Raw genomic sequence first — 15,860 nt, 5'->3', positions numbered from 1 at the left:
CCCTAATCTCTCCCCTCCCTCTCTCTAAACTCTCTCTAATCTCTCCCTAAACTCCGCCCACTCCGATCGCGTCACTTCCGGTAATGGCCGCGCCCGTGCCCTTGCCGGCACCGGGCCCCTGTGCGTTCCACCCCTGACCCCCTCGGCTCCCGCCGGGACCCCCCGGGACCCCTTGGGTCGCCATGGCCCCCGGGGCCCCCTGGACGCGGCTGCGGGCCCTGCGACTCCTCTCCTGCCGTGTACCAGGTGGGGACGGGGCCCCAGACGCCCTCGCTCATGCCCTTGGGGGGGGGGGGGTAACCCATCGGGTCCCTTTAAGTGCCGAACACTAACCACGACCCCCTAAACTGCCCTCACATTCACCCTTATCCCTCACTGGGGCCCTTGTGGAGATATTATTTCTGGTCCCAATGCCGAACTATGGCCCCTAAAACCCGCACATTAACCCTCGGACCCTCACCCATACTACACCTTAACATCCTGGCCTAACCTTAACCCCTTTCCCCAAACCTAACACGAACCCCCGAACCCATCCTTAGCCCTGGGTTTTGAGAGAGGTGAGCGGGGCTTGGGCAGGACGCGTCACGGCGCGAAGGGAGCGTGGCGGACGACGATGGTCGAGGCTTAAGAACGGAATGGCAGCAGCCACAGGGACGGGGAACGCGTCCAAGAGGAGTTACCACCACCGCCGTGGAGGAGACGGCGGTGGAGCAGGCGGCCACTGATGTGTGTGGATCGTTCCAGGGCAGGGATCGTGAGAGGCAGCGGCTTGGGCAGGAGACGTTCATCCAGCAGTGGATTGAGCACGGCCAATGATGTTCGGAATTCCGAGTAAGGTGCTGGGTAGACTCCAGCTCGTTGAGAATGCAGCTGCTAGAGCCTTGAAGCGAGCACGTTTCAGGAGCTCATCACGCACCTGCTCGTTTTTGTCATTATATCTGGCTACCAGTCAAGTCCCGAGTGGACTGTGAGACGCTGCTGCTGACCTACAAGGAACTCTGGGTTCGCCCTGCAATATTTACAGGAACCGATCCGTGTTTACTCTCCAACGAGCTCCCTGAGGGCTATCGGATCACCGCCTTCTAAGGACTCCGAGGTCAAGGCTCATTTTCTGGGGTGATCGGCTTTTGCCAATGCAGCCCCCAAGCTTTGGAACTATTTTCTTCTGCTAATAAGACAATCGGAGTCGTTATATATTTATTTAATCGTGTCTTGAAAACGGATTTTACCCCCTGCGTAGTTCTGGCCGTTTACCCTGTGCAGGTTCTATTTTATTTCCTGGCTTTCCATTGGTGGGATCTACGGATGAAATGCGCCACTTTACAAATAGTAACGTATTGTTATTATGACGATGACGCTGATGTTCCTTTCCGAGTGGCGGACTCATGGCGTTGTGTCCGGGTGGTGCGTGCCGTGGGCTGCAGCCTCATGCGTGCACACGCGGGGGGGGCCCGTGGCCGCCTACGCCGAGCTGGTGGAGCGCGGGGAGCTGAGGGCCGACGAGCAGCAGCGGGCGGTGGTGGGCCGGCTGCAGGGGCTGCACGACGCCCTGAGGGGGTACAGTCCCCCACAGCCGGGGATGTGGGCACAGGTAGTGGGGTGGGGTGGGGGGCGGTCCTCAGGGCCGTGTAGCGTCGGCGCAGGTGTCACACAGGTGTCACACCTGTGACGACGTCACACAGGTGTGACACAGCATCACATAGGTGTGCACACACACGTGTGTATCTCACTGCGCACTTGCTCACTATGCCTAACAAGTTGTGGGTGTGATTGTGTTTGTCTTTGGGGGTTTGTCTCAGCTGATGTCGGCTCCAACTCCGCCCGTGAAAGGGATTTACATTCACGGTGACGTCGGTGGGTTCCCCCTCGCACCACACCGGGCTGTTCCATACTGCACCCCACCGCACAGCACCACACCGTTAGCTGGGTTCCCGATTGTGTGAAGGCAAAAGAATTCCCTTTTTCCACTGCACAATTGAGCCATGCTTGGGCCGTGCCGAGCTTGCGATGCGTGTGCTGCGTGTGCTGCGTGGTGGCAGGCACGGGCAAGACGATGCTCATGGACCTCTTCTTCTCGCACGTGGAGGTGGAGAGGAAGTGCCGCGTCCACTTCCACTCGTTCATGCTCGACATCCACAGCCGTGAGCTCCCCGCTCGCCCACGCGCTCCCCATGCACCTCCGCCCCCGCTCGCCCACACGCTCCCTGCACTTTCCCCCACTCACCCACACGCTCCCTGAATTCTCCCCGCTCGCCTGCACGCTCCTCGGGTTCCCCTCTCCACTTGCCCGCATGTGTGTAGGTACAGAGTAAGTATATGGAAGGGCAATCGCTACGTACAGTGATGCAGGCCCTGTCGGAGTTGTGAGCAGTCGAGGGCAGGGCAGCAAATGCTATTTCTGTTGTGTACTTTACCCATGTCCCCCCGCGTCCCTGTGCCTCCCCCCTGATTTCCCCGTGCCACCCCCCCCCCCCCACCCCCCCCACCCCCCCACTCCCCCACTCCCATACCCCCATTGCAGGGATACACCGGCTGAAGCGCACTCTGCCAGTTCGGCGCGTGGGCCGCATGGCGACTGCGTACGACCCCATTGCGCCCGTGGCGGCGCTCATCAGCCAAGACACGCACCTGCTGTGCTTCGACGAGTTTCAGGTGCCCCTCCTTCTCCTCACCCCTTCATTGCTCCTCCTTGCAGCGTCTCCACGCTCCTCCTCACTTCTCCTGACTCCTCCATACTCCTGCAAGCTACTTCTTGCTTTTTCATATATTTCCAGACTCGCACAGACCACCCGTAAGCTCACAGAGACCCACGACTCACACAGAAACATGCAGTCTCACCCAGAGACCCAAGGACTCGCACAGAGACCTGCAGTCTCACCCAAGACCCACGGACTCGCACAGAGGCCAATGGACTCACACAGGCCCACGGACTCGCACAGAGACCCATAGTCTCACACAGAGACCCGTAGACTCACACAGACCCAGGGACTCGCACAGAGACCCGTAGTCTCACACAGAGACCCACAGACTTACGTGGCTGCCACTATGCTGCAGGTGACCGACATTGCGGACGCCATGATCCTGAAGCAGCTGTTTGAGAACCTGTTCCGCCTCGGCGTGGTGATGGTGGCCACCTCCAACCGCCCGCCCGACGGTAGCGCACACCCCACCGGCACCGGCCGCGAGCGCACGAGCACTCTGCTACAACTACCACCGGCACCACCCCCACCACCACTATCATCCCCACCACTATCATCCCCACCACTATCATCCCCACCACCAATGTGTTTGGAACGCAGCCATCATGCCGCACATTCGCAGCAGCAGCGTTCAATCTACGCTGACATTTTAAATCTCCCACCCTTCTGTTAACAGCCCCACCCCTCTCCTGAAGGCCCCACCTCTCTCTTGAAGTCCACACCCCTCTCTTGAAGGCCCCACCTCTCTCTTAAAGGCCCACCTGTCTCTTGAAGGCCCCACCTCTCTCCTGAAGGCCGCACCTCTCTCTTAAATGCCCCACCTCTCTCTTGAAGGCCCCACCTCTCTCCTGAAGGCCCCACCTCTCTCCTGAAGGCCCCACCTCTCTCCTGAAGGCCCCACCTCTCTCTTGAAGGCCCCACCTCTCTTTTGAAGGCCCCACCTCTCTCCTGAAGGCTGCACCTCTCTCGCTCGATTTTTGAGCGACACCGAGCTCGGCTCCGCGCCACAGGGTTACAGTCGCTTGTGCCCGTGAAACATCGTGTGCTTTTATACATGTTGGTAATTACTGTGATAAAAGCATTCATCTGCTTGGCACAACAATAACATCTCTAATCTGCAAGCCTGAACTTCAGCTTCCTAACAACTGATAGGTCTATAGACGTGGCAGTAGACAGTGGCCAGGCTGGTACCTTCACCGTTTGCTCTGGCCTTCCGCAAGATCTCTGCGTCGTCTCCCAACGTTACTCCTCCTCCGCCTTGTTATCATCGAACAAAGACGGTCACTGCATCGCGTGCTTTCAGATGAGCTTCAACGGCCGTCTGTAACTCTCTTCCCTGCAGATATTAGGAAGCCACTGGAGCTATGCACTTTAAATGATCTATGTTGAAAACTAATTTCTTTCGAACTGCTTTTTGTGTTTAGTTTGTTGTCCTTCCCCCACACCTCCGATTAGCACAGTTGGCTACGTACGATGCGAAATAAATTATACATACATTACCAACTCGTCTCCCACTCACAATGGGAGCCACTTCCTTGGCAGATGACGGCGCCCTTCGTGGCATCGTACTCCATAACAACCTCTGCGCGCATTCAGCGATGACCATAACCACGTAGGGCTGGCCAATCCACAGCTCCTCCTGAATCGTCTGATGCTTTGATAGTCTTATCAACAGATAAACCACGACTCGGCTTGGCACAGTAATCTCTTTTGAGCTTGCCGTGGAGCGGCGGTGTCACTCATCTGGCTATGGAGAAGTCTGCTTTTATTCTCCGTACCAAGGCCTCTCTCACTCCGAGCACTTATCACTGCTGCTACGCGCAGTACAGATTCGGCAACAGCTGGAATCCTCCTCCTGCTGCTGGTGCTCTCAGAACTGGGGTGGAGCACCCGGCTCCCACCTCACTCAACCACCGGATAGAGGTCGGGGTAAATCGACGGTCAGGTCGACGGATGATCCAGCACTCGCTGATTTACTCGGTAGTGGGGAGAGCGGCGGTGGTGGTGGTGGTGGGGAGAGCAGTGGTGGTGCTGGTGGTGGTGGTGGTGGGGAGAGCGGTGGTAGTGGTGGTGGGGAGAGCGGTGGCGGTGGTGGTGGGGAGAGCGGTGGTGGTGGTGGTGGTGGTGGTGGGGAGAGCGGTGGTGGTGGTGGTGGTGCTAGTGGTTGGTGGTGGGGAGAGCGGTGGTGGTGGTGGTGGGGAGAGCGGTGGTGGTTGGTGGTGGGGAGAGCGGTAGTGGTGGTGGTGGAGAGAGGCGGTGGTAGTGGGGAAAGCGGTGGTGGTGGTGGTGGAGAGCGATGGTGGTGGTGGTGGTGGGGAGAGCGGTGGTGGTTGGTGGTGGGGAGAGCGGTAGTGGTGGTGGGGAGAGCGGTGGTGGTGGTGGTGGAGAGCGGTGGTGGTGGTGGAGAGCGATGGTGGTGGTGGTGGTGGGGAGAGCGGTGGTGGTGGTGGTGGGAAGAGTGGTAGTGGTGGTGGTGGTGGGGAGAGCGGTGGTGGTGGTGGGGGTCCCACCGGCCCGGAGTGGTTGCTGGAGCTGGCGCCGTGTGTTTGTCCCAGACCTGTACAAGCACGGCCTGCAGAGGGTCAACTTCCTCCCCTTCATCAGCGTCCTCAAGGTGAGGGGCAGCGCCGGCCTCCTGCGTGCCGAGAGACTCTGATGCGGTCAACTCCAGAGGGTGACTCGGTCAACTCCACAGGGTGACTCGGTGAACTCTCTGACATGGGCTGTATGTGCGTTGTGTGTGCAGGCTTAATGTTTGTGGTGGGGAGCAGTGGCACAGTGGTTAGCGCACTGCTCTCCGGTTAACCTCGGTGATGAGTAAATTAACCTGTCCTGGGCCTCCCCTAGTTTGAATCGGCCTTAAATTAATACCCGGCACTGTGTGCGTGTATAAACATGGACAAAGGCGGCCGGCTGTGGCCCTGGCCACACCACCCCTCGTACGCCGTGCCCGGCCTTCAGAGGTGCTGCTCGCGAACAACATTTGCCTCAAGAAGCCTGTCAGAGGCTACACGGGGGATGTCTGTGTGCGCGTGCGCAGGCTCACTGTGAGCGCATACAGCTGGACTCGGGCATCGACTACCGCCAGCACGGGCAGCCTGCCACCGGGAAGCTCTACTTCCTGTGAGGCCTCCAGCCGCAGCACACCGCACGGCACGGCGTGCGGTGTGTTCCACGTTTATACGAGCTTTCCAAATAAACGCGTCCGGCAGTTCACCGGTATTGGGTTGGAAGGGAGCCCGTGTCGGCTCCGGTCACCGCCCGCGTGCTGACCGCCGCGTCTCTCGCCACGCGCAGGACGGGCGACGCGGACGCGGACGAGCGGCTGGACTCGCTGTTCGACGAGCTCGCCTACTCGCAGAACGACAGTGAGCGCCGCCCCCCCATGCAATCCCGCCTTTGCCACTGCGATGCACGGCCGCGGCGTGCGCCTCGTGCCGTGACCTCTGCTGTCGTGCCGGGATTATGCCGGAGTATCTTGTGCCGTGCGCCATGATTGACATGATCTTCATGATTTCCCTGTGATTTATTCTGATTTGCGTGGGCACGTGACGTAATTTTGCACAAAAAAAATTGATATTTGACGTGGTTTCGCCGTGACGTGCCGTGTGCAGTCCCGCGTCCGCGTCTCCTCCGCGTGGGCGGCAGGGAGCTGCGCTTGAGACGCGCTTGCGGTGACGTTGCCGACTGCACCTTCTCCGAGCTGTGCGACCGGGTGAGTGAGCGGTGAGTGAGCGGTGAGTGAGCGGTGAGTGAGCGGTGAGTGAGCGGTGAGTGCCCTGTGATTGATTGACCGAGTGGTGAGTGAGCGAGCGAGCGAGTGAGCAAGTGTTGAGTGGCCTGTGAGTGGTGAGTGAGTGGTGAGTGAGTGGTGAGTGCCCTGTGAGTGGTGAGTGAGTGGTGAGCGGTGAGTGCCCTGTGAGTGGTGAGTGAGTGGTGAGTGCCCCGTGATTGATTGACCGAGTGGTGGGTGAGTGGTGAGTGAGTGGTGAGTGCCCTGTGAGTGGTGAGTGAGTGGTGAGTGAGTGAGTGAGTGTGAGTGCCCTGTGAGTGGTGAGTGAGTGGTGAGCGGTGAGTGCCCTGTGAGTGAGTGAGTGGTGAGTGCCCCGTGATTGATTGACCGAGTGGTGAGTGAGTGGTGAGTGAGTGGTGAGTGCCCCGTGATTGATTGACCGAGTGGTGAGTGCCCTGTGAGTGGTGAGTGCCCTGTGAGTGGTGAGTGCCCTGTGAGTGGTGAGTGCCCTGTGAGTGGTGAGTGCCCTGTGAGTGAGTGGTGAGTGCCCTGTGAGTGAGTGTGAGTGCCTGTGAGTGAGTGAGTGGTGAGTGGTGAGTGCCCTGTGAGTGAGTGAGTGAGTGAGTGGTGAGTGCCCTGTGAGTGAGTGGTGGGTGAGTGGTGGGTGAGTGGTGAGTGCCCTGTGAGTGGTGAGTGAGTGGTGAGTGCCCTGTGAGTGAGTGAGTGAGTGAATGGTGAGTGAGTGGTGAGTGCCCTGTGAGTGAGTGAGTGGTGAGTGAGTGGTGAGTGCCCTGTGAGTGAGTGGTGAGTGCCCTGTGAGTGAGTGAGTGGTGAGTGAGTGGTGAGTGAGTGGTGAGTGAGTGGTGAGTGAGTGGTGAGTGCCCTGTGAGTGAGTGAGTGGTGAGTGAGTGGTGAGTGAGTGACTGAGTGGTGAGTGCCCTGTGAGTGAGTGGTAAGTGAGTGGTGAGTGGTGAGTGCCCTGTGAGTGAGTGGGTGAGTGGGTGAGTGAGCGAGCAAGTGGTGAGTGCCCTGTGAGTGGTGAGTGAGTGGTGAGTGAGTGGTAAGTGCCCCTTGAGTGAGTGAGTGAGCGAGCGAGTGGTGAGCGAGCGAGTGGTGAGCGAGCGACTGAGTGTGAGTGAGCGAGTGGTGAGTGAGTGTGAGTGAGTGTGAGTGAGCGAGCGAGTGAGTGTGAGTGAGCGAGCGAGTGAGTGTGAGTGAGCGAGCGAGTGAGTGTGAGTGAGCGAGTGAGTGTGAGTGAGCGAGTGAGTGTGAGTGAGCGAGTGAGTGTGAGTGAGTGAGCGAGCGAGCGAGTGAGTGTGAGTGAGCGAGCGAGTGGTGAGTGCCCTGGCGTGTGTCCCCGTCTCAGCCCCTGGGAGCGAGCGATTACCTGGAGCTGTGTCGCCACTTCCGCACGGTGTTCGTGCGGCGCGTCCCGCGACTCGCGCTGGCGCAGCGCACGCAGGCGCGGCGATTCATCACCCTCGTGGACACGCTGTACGACGCCAAGGTCTCCTACACCACCACTACACCACCGCTACACCATCGCTACACCACCACTACACCACCGCTACACCACCACACCACCACCGCTACACCACCACTACACCACCACACCACCACCGCTACACCACCACTACACCACCGCTACACCACCACTACACCACCACTACACCACCACACCACCGCCACACCACCACTACACCACCGCTACACCACCACTACACCACCGCTACACCACCACTACACCATCGCTACACCACCACTACACCACCGCTACACCACCACACCACCGCCACACCACCACTACACCACCACACCACCACCGCTACACCACCACTACACCACCGCTACACCACCACTACACCACCGCTACACCACCACTACACCACCGCCACACCACCGCTACACCACCGCTACACCACCACTACACCACCGCTACACCACCACTACACCACCACAGCACCACCACAGCACCACCACAGCACCACCACTACGCCACCACTACACCACCACTACACCACCACAGCACCACCACTACACCACCACAGGACCGCCACTACACCACCACTACTCCACCACAGCACCACCACTACACCGCCACACCACCGCCACTACACCACCACAGCACCACCACTACACCACCACTACACCACCACTACACCACCACACCACCGCCACTACACCACCACAGCACCACCACTACACCACCACAGGACCACCACTACACCACCACTACTCCACCACAGCACCACCGCTACACCACCACTAGACCTCTACACCACCGCCACACCACCACCACACTACCGCTTCACCACTGCTACACCACCAGTACACCACCGCTACACCACCGCCACACCACCACCACACCACCGCTACACCACCGCTACACCACCAGTACACCACTGCTACACCACCGCTACACCACCACTACACCATCACAGCACCACCACAGCACCACCACAGCACCACCACAGCACCACCACAGCACCACCACTACACCACCACTACTCCACCACAGTACCACCACTACACCACCACTACACCATCACGACACCACCACTACACCACCACTACACCACCGCTACACCACCACTACACCATCACGACACCACCACTACACCACTGCTACACCACCACTACAACATAACGACACCACCACTACACTACCACTACACCACCACACCACCGCCACTACACCACCACTACACCACCACTACACCACCACACCACCGCCACTACACCACCGCTACACCACCACTACACCATCACGACACCACCACTACACCACCGCTACACCACCACTACACCATCATGACACCACCACTACACCACCACTACACTGCCACACCACCGCCACTACACCACCACTACACCACCACTACACCATCACGACACCACCACTACACCACCACTACACCACCGCCACACCACCACTACACCACCGCTACACCACTACACCACCGCCACACCACCGCTACACCACCGCTACACCACCACTACACCACCACAGCACCACGGCCACACCACCACTACACCACCACTACACCACCGCCACACCACCACTACACCACTACACCACCGCCACACCACCGCTACACCACCGCTACACCACCACTACACCACCACAGCACCACGGCCACACCACCACTACACCACCGCTACACCACCACAGCACCACGGCCACACCACCACTACACCACCGCTACACCACCACTACACCACTACTACACCACCGCTACACCACTACTACACCACCGCTACACCACCACTACACCACTACTACACCACCGCTACACCACTACTACACCACCACTACACCACCACAGCACCACCACACCGCCACACCACCGCCACACCACCGCCACACCACCGCTACACCACCACTACACCACCACACCACCGCCACTACACCACCACACCACCGCCACTACACCACCGCTACACCACCGCCACACCACCACACCACCGCCACTACACCACCACACCACCGCCACTACACCACCACACCACCGCCACTACACCACCGCTACACCACCACTACACTACACCACCGCTACACCACCGCTACACCATCACGACACCACCACTACACCACCACTACACCACCAAACCACCGCCACACCACCACTACACCACCGCTACACCACCACTACACCACCACAGCACCACGGCCACACCACCACTACACCACCACTACACCACCAAACCACCACCACACCACCGCTACACCACCGCTACACCACCACTACACCACCACAGCACCACGGCCACACCACCACTACACCACCACTACACCACCACAGCACCACCACTACACCACCACTACACCACTACTACACCACCGCTACACCACCACTACACCACCACAGCACCACCACAGCACCACCACTACACCACCACTACACCACCACAGCACCACCGCTACACCACCACTAGACCTCTACACCACCGCCACACCACCACCACACTACCGCTTCACCACCGCTACACCACCGCTACACCACCAGTACACCACTGCTACACCACCGCCACACCACTGCCACACCACCGCTACACCATCACTACACCACCGCAGCACCACCACAGCACCACCACAGCACCACCGCTACACCACCGCCACACCACCACTACACCATCACGACACCACCACTACACCACCGCTACACCACCGCTACACCACCACTACACCACTGCTACACCACCACTACACCATCACGACACCACCACTACACCACCACTACACCACCGCTACACCACCGCTACACCATCACGACACCACCACTACACCACTACTACACCATCACGACACCACCGCTAGACCACCTCTACACCACCACACCACCACTACACCACTACTACGCCACTACACCGCCACACCACCGCCACACCACCGCCACACCACGGCTACCCCACCACTACACCACCACAGCACCACCACAGCACCACCACAGCACCACCACTACACCACCACTACACCACCACTACACCACCACACCACCGCCGCTACACCACCGCTACACCACCACTACACTGCACCACCGCTACACCACCGCTACACCATCACGACACCACCACTACACCACCACTACACCACCAAACCACCGCCACACCACCACTACACCACCGCTACACCACCACTACACCACCACAGCACCACGGCCACATCACCACTACACCACCACAGCACCACCACAGCACCACCACTACCCCACCACTACACCACCACTACACCACCACTACACCACCACAGCACCACCACTACACCACCACTACACCACCACTACACCACCGCTACACCACCACTACACCACCACTACACCACCACTGCACCACCACTACACCACCACTACACCACCACTACACCACCACAGCACCACCACTACACCACCACTACACCACTACTACACCACCGCTACACCACCACTACACCACCACAGCACCACCACAGCACCACCACTACACCACCACTACACCACCACAGCACCACCGCTACACCACCACTAGACCTCTACACCACCGCCACACCACCACCACACTACCGCTTCACCACCGCTACACCACCGCTACACCACCAGTACACCACTGCTACACCACCGCCACACCACTGCCACACCACCGCTACACCACCACTACACCACCACTACACCACCGCAGCACCACTACTACACCACCACTACACCACCGCCACACCACCGCTACACCACCACTACACCACCGCTACACCACTACTACACCACCACTACACCACCACTACACCATCACGACACCACCACTACACCACCGCTACACCACCGCTACACCACCACTACACCACTGCTACACCACCACTACACCATCACGACACCACCACTACACCACCACTACACCACCACGACACCACCACGACACCACCGCTACACCACCGCTACACCATCACGACACCACCGCTACACCACCACTAGACCACCACTACACCATCACGACACCACCGCCACACCACCGCTACACCACTACACCACCACTACACCACCACTACACCACCACTACACCACCACTAACCACTACACCACCACTACACCACCACTACACCACCGCGACACCACCGCCACACCACCACTACACCACCACTACACCGCTACACCACCGCTACACCACTTGCACAGGCGTGTGCTGTACGATGCCACGGTCTCTCCTCCACGTCTCCGTTCTGGTCTTCATAGGTGCTCGCTAACAACACTTTCCCCAACAGTCTGTTAAAGGCTATATGGGAGATCTTTGTCTCTGTTTGTCCGTGTGTGTACACGTGGGTTCGTGTGTAGGTGCGCGTGGTGATCTCGGCCGAGGTGCCGCTGTCGCTGCTATTTGCAAGTGAGCCGGACGCATCGATGGATCGTGAGCTCATGGATGAGCTGGGCATCGCTGAGGTGAGGGGGTGGTGCACGTGCGTGTGTGTAGAGGTTAGGTCATGTAGCCCGAATGCCCAGCCACCGCATGCCTAAACAGCTTTTGTTCGGCCGGATAGAGGGGGCTAAATGGGCATGGCGCAGGCTAGAGAAGAGATGGAGTGATGTGGTACAGGAGGATGTGGAGCTGAGTGGACTTGCCACTGACTGCTACCAGCGATGTCAAGATCGGCCTCTATGGAGGAGGCTCAACAACAACTGAGGTTAGAAGAGCGACACTCACAACAACGAGCAGAGCGCCAGGTGGCTAAAACACAGCAAGTTGGTACAGTAGGGGGCACAGGTGGTGCATTATTCACGTGGCCTTAACATGCACATAGCCTGGCACAAGCGCTGTGGTGACGTCACCGCCACTTAGTGGCGAATGGCAGTTGTTGTTGTTATTGGATGTTTGCTCGCTAACAGCATTTAACCCTAAAGTCTGTTAAGGCTATACTGGGGCATCTTTGTCTTTGTGTGTGTGAAGCAGTAGTGCAGCAGTTAGCGCAATGCACTACGGACCCGGCTAACCGGGTTCGATTCCCGCCCACGGCCAACACTCGTAACGAATACTTTAACCGGCCCACGTGTGTGTATACTTGTGTGTGTTTGCGTGTGTGCGTACCTGTGCGTACGTGTAACTGCCAACACGCGTGCGTTCCCCCTGCCCCCCCTCGTAGGCCTCTGCGGCGTCTCTCTCCGTGTTTGGGGGGCAAGAGGAGACATTTGCATTTGCACGAACCACCTCGCGTCTCACGGAGATGCACACCCACGCCTACTGGAGTGGAGCCGCCAACACCACCACCAGTGCCAACACCACCACCAGTGCCACCACCACCACCAGTGCCAACACCATTACAGACAACCGCACCACCACCACCGGTGCCAAAATCACCACCACCACCATTACAGACACCACCACCGCCACCACCAATACAGACACCGCCACCGCCGGTATGGGGCACAGCTGAGACCGGCTCCCAGCCCCCTCTCTGTGGGGAGCCATCTCAGCGAGCCCCCTTTACGGAACCCCTTGGCCAAGCACCTAGGAGAGCGACTCGCATGGAGGGGAAGGTGGAGTGTGGGCGGGGGGCGGGGGGTGGCACGGTGCGCTGGGTGGTGAAGAGCCACGGTGTTGGGGGGGGGGGGTTTGTGGAACAAGTTTAGACTTGAATTCACCGTCCCCTTTGTGGGACCCGCACGCGATTCCAATCTTAGTTTTTGTGACTTCAGATCTTCTCGGGGCGTCACGAGACGTCGGGCTCTTACTTGCCACCGGCCCGCGGAAGGGGTCATTGCATAACTACATCCGAGATCCTGTCAAGCAGTGACCTCTGGGGGGGGGGGGGGGGCAGCGCTCTCCCCCGCCCTGCAGCACGACGCTCGTGCGCGCTGCTGCAGTCAGGCCGTGTAGTGTTTGACTCGGGAGAGTGTAGCCCGTTTCAAGTGATCGAACCGATGTTTTAGTTATGATTTTCAGATCTGGAATTTAACCAACTTGAGTGAAAAATCGAACTGCATACAATTATCATAGTTATTGTTTCCAGCCAACGGTGAGCGGGCCAAGACCATCAACTCACAACGCTTGAGCAGCCTTTTTAATGACAACTCGGTCTACGTGTGAGTCTACGGGTCTCTATGCAAGTCTATGGATCCCTATGTGAATCTATGCAAGTCATTGCTGACCAGGCTGAGCCCATCAACACACGATGTATCCACTGTGGCTGTGCAAACGGAAATCCGGACCGGATCCCAGCATCTCAGCGGTGCCGGCTCTGCGTATATCTGACTATTTAAAGATCCCCAACATTTCCATATTCATAAGCTAGCTTCGCTGGAATTGGTAAGAAGGTGAGGCGTGGGTGAGAGGATACCTCGGCAGGGACAAGGGTACGGAAAGAGTTGGTACACGGCGGCGTTCTAATGTCGTAAGTTTTGTCGGAGTTGAGATTTGTCGTAGCTCCGGGCGAATACGATAAGTTACGGACGTTGTAGGCGTCGTGGAGTTTACGAGGACCGGCCGTGACCCCATCGTAACCGGTAATTGCATTTCATAATTAATCACAAAAGTCATTGGCAACAACCACATTAATGCAGCGGAACCTCTCGACGCTCATTGGTGCGACAAAACCGCTCGCTAAGGGATTTGGTCGTTAAGCTCGTCTAGGAAATGCACGTGAGAGGTTTCATTCGTTCCAATAGCATCGAAAGTTACCATTTAATCACCCAAAAAACTTACTTTATAATATTTAAACAATGGATATTAATACGTAAAGATACTAACAACAATATAAACATATTCTTTGTTTTTTTTCGGTAAAGTAGATATTAATTAAATAAGTGAATAAAAATCTAATTCTATTTAATTTTTATTCACATTTTCTAATTAATATTTTCTACCTACGTGACTTTACCAAAAGAACCAAAGAATATGAATTCCTGCAGTCACGAAAGTTTTACGTAAAAATGTAACAATATAAACACATTAAAAGAAACATGGTTAATCAACGCATTCATTAATATTGACCTACCTACAACAGCCCGTCGTTAATAGGGGAATGGTCGAACACATTTGGCTCTCTCGAGGCTGTCGTTAAGCGATTCGTCGTTAACAGGAGCTCGTGAAGAGGGCTTCTCCTGTGACAACAACAACAATAGCAGTGCACACACGGAGTGATGGTGTCACGCCGGCCATACTGCACGGGGGGAAAGGGGGGGGTCTTCCCTGACAGCCGATTGGCTCTTACGCGAGCGACACGAGTCACGATCTCGCTACGACCCCCCGGCCGTCTGACTTGAGACCCCCGTCGCCACGTAGCCCACGGCGCCACGCGACGGATCGTGAGGGACCCCTCCGGGCCCCGGGGCCGTGCGGCTTGGCCGCCGGGCCCGGCACGCTTCTCGCCTCGGTTCCGAATTTTCGTCACGAGGTCGAACATTTCCGAGCTCGGCGTTCGCGCGGAGGTCGACTGAATGTATTTCAAGTGCACAACTTTGTAAATTATAGCTGTCCGCGCGTCCTCGCAATTAAAACTATTATTTGCTGGCAGTGCGTTGGCGCCCCCCGTGGTGTGTGCGGCGTCTCGCGTGGTCCCCAGCCGGTATCCACGCCCGTGTCTCCACTCCGCCTCCATGTGCCATCACGAAAGGCCATTTTCCCGAAACGTCGCCGTTTTTAACATGGTGGGTTACTGAGGAACGCGTTGGGCGATGCACTCTCCCGTCCTCTCTCTGCCGTGGTTGACCCCCGTGGTTGACCTCCATGATTGACCCTCGTGGTGGACTGCAGTGGTTGACCCTCGTGGGGGACCGCAGTGGTTGACCGGTGTTTAACCGCTGTCGTTGACCGTCGTGGTTGTAATGCTAAAGGACTTTATCCAGCAGTTATAGACCACGGATGATGGTAGTAATGTTAAACTGCTTAAGCAGTGGATAGACCATGGGTGATGATGGTGTTAATGCAAAAGTACTTTATCCAGCAGTGGATAGCCCACGGGTGGTGGATGG

At 57.8% G+C, this 15,860-nt stretch overlaps 1 protein-coding gene across 2 annotated transcripts; it reads left to right on the top strand.

Moving 5' to 3' along the window:
* The first annotated feature begins 46 nt into the window (after positions 1-46).
* AFG1L (AFG1 like ATPase) lies at positions 47-15,405 on the top strand. Of its 2 annotated transcripts, XM_061574634.1 has the most exons (13): positions 47-246; positions 1,425-1,591; positions 1,800-1,854; positions 2,040-2,141; positions 2,522-2,652; positions 3,055-3,154; positions 5,255-5,313; positions 5,740-5,822; positions 5,997-6,067; positions 6,314-6,414; positions 7,799-7,939; positions 12,231-12,335; positions 13,034-15,405. In XM_061574634.1, exons 1-13 carry the CDS (start codon positions 183-185, stop codon positions 13,322-13,324), a joined length of 1,470 nt encoding a protein of 489 aa, XP_061430618.1. In that variant the 5' UTR covers positions 47-182; the 3' UTR covers positions 13,325-15,405. The 2 variants fall into 2 exon arrangements, with proteins under 2 accessions (XP_061430618.1, XP_061430620.1); XM_061574636.1 differs by lacking the exon at positions 1,425-1,591 and having other exon boundaries at positions 54-246.
* The last annotated feature ends 455 nt before the right edge of the window (positions 15,406-15,860 follow it).

The sequence above is a fragment of the Lethenteron reissneri genome, chromosome 56 (genome assembly GCF_015708825.2).
Source record: "Lethenteron reissneri isolate LAM-NWPU_2019-01 chromosome 56, ASM1570882v1, whole genome shotgun sequence".
In the NCBI taxonomy this organism is placed as follows: Eukaryota; Metazoa; Chordata; class Hyperoartia; order Petromyzontiformes; family Petromyzontidae; genus Lethenteron; species Lethenteron reissneri.
The sequence above is the reverse complement of the archived record's forward strand: the minus strand, read 5'-3'. Positions and strand labels throughout refer to the sequence as shown.

What these genes read in the sequence shown, in the direction of transcription:
- AFG1L (XM_061574634.1), top strand. Translation starts at nt 183, where the DNA reads ATGGCCCCCGGGGCCCCCTGGACGCGGCTGCGGGCCCTGCGACTCCTC. An exon ending in ACCGGGAAGCTCTACTTCCT is followed by an intron (nt 5,823 to 5,996) that starts GTGAGGCCTCCA and finishes CGCCACGCGCAG; the next exon opens with GACGGGCGACGCGGACGCGG. An exon ending in ATGAGCTGGGCATCGCTGAG is followed by an intron (nt 12,336 to 13,033) that starts GTGAGGGGGTGG and finishes CCCCCCTCGTAG; the next exon opens with GCCTCTGCGGCGTCTCTCTC.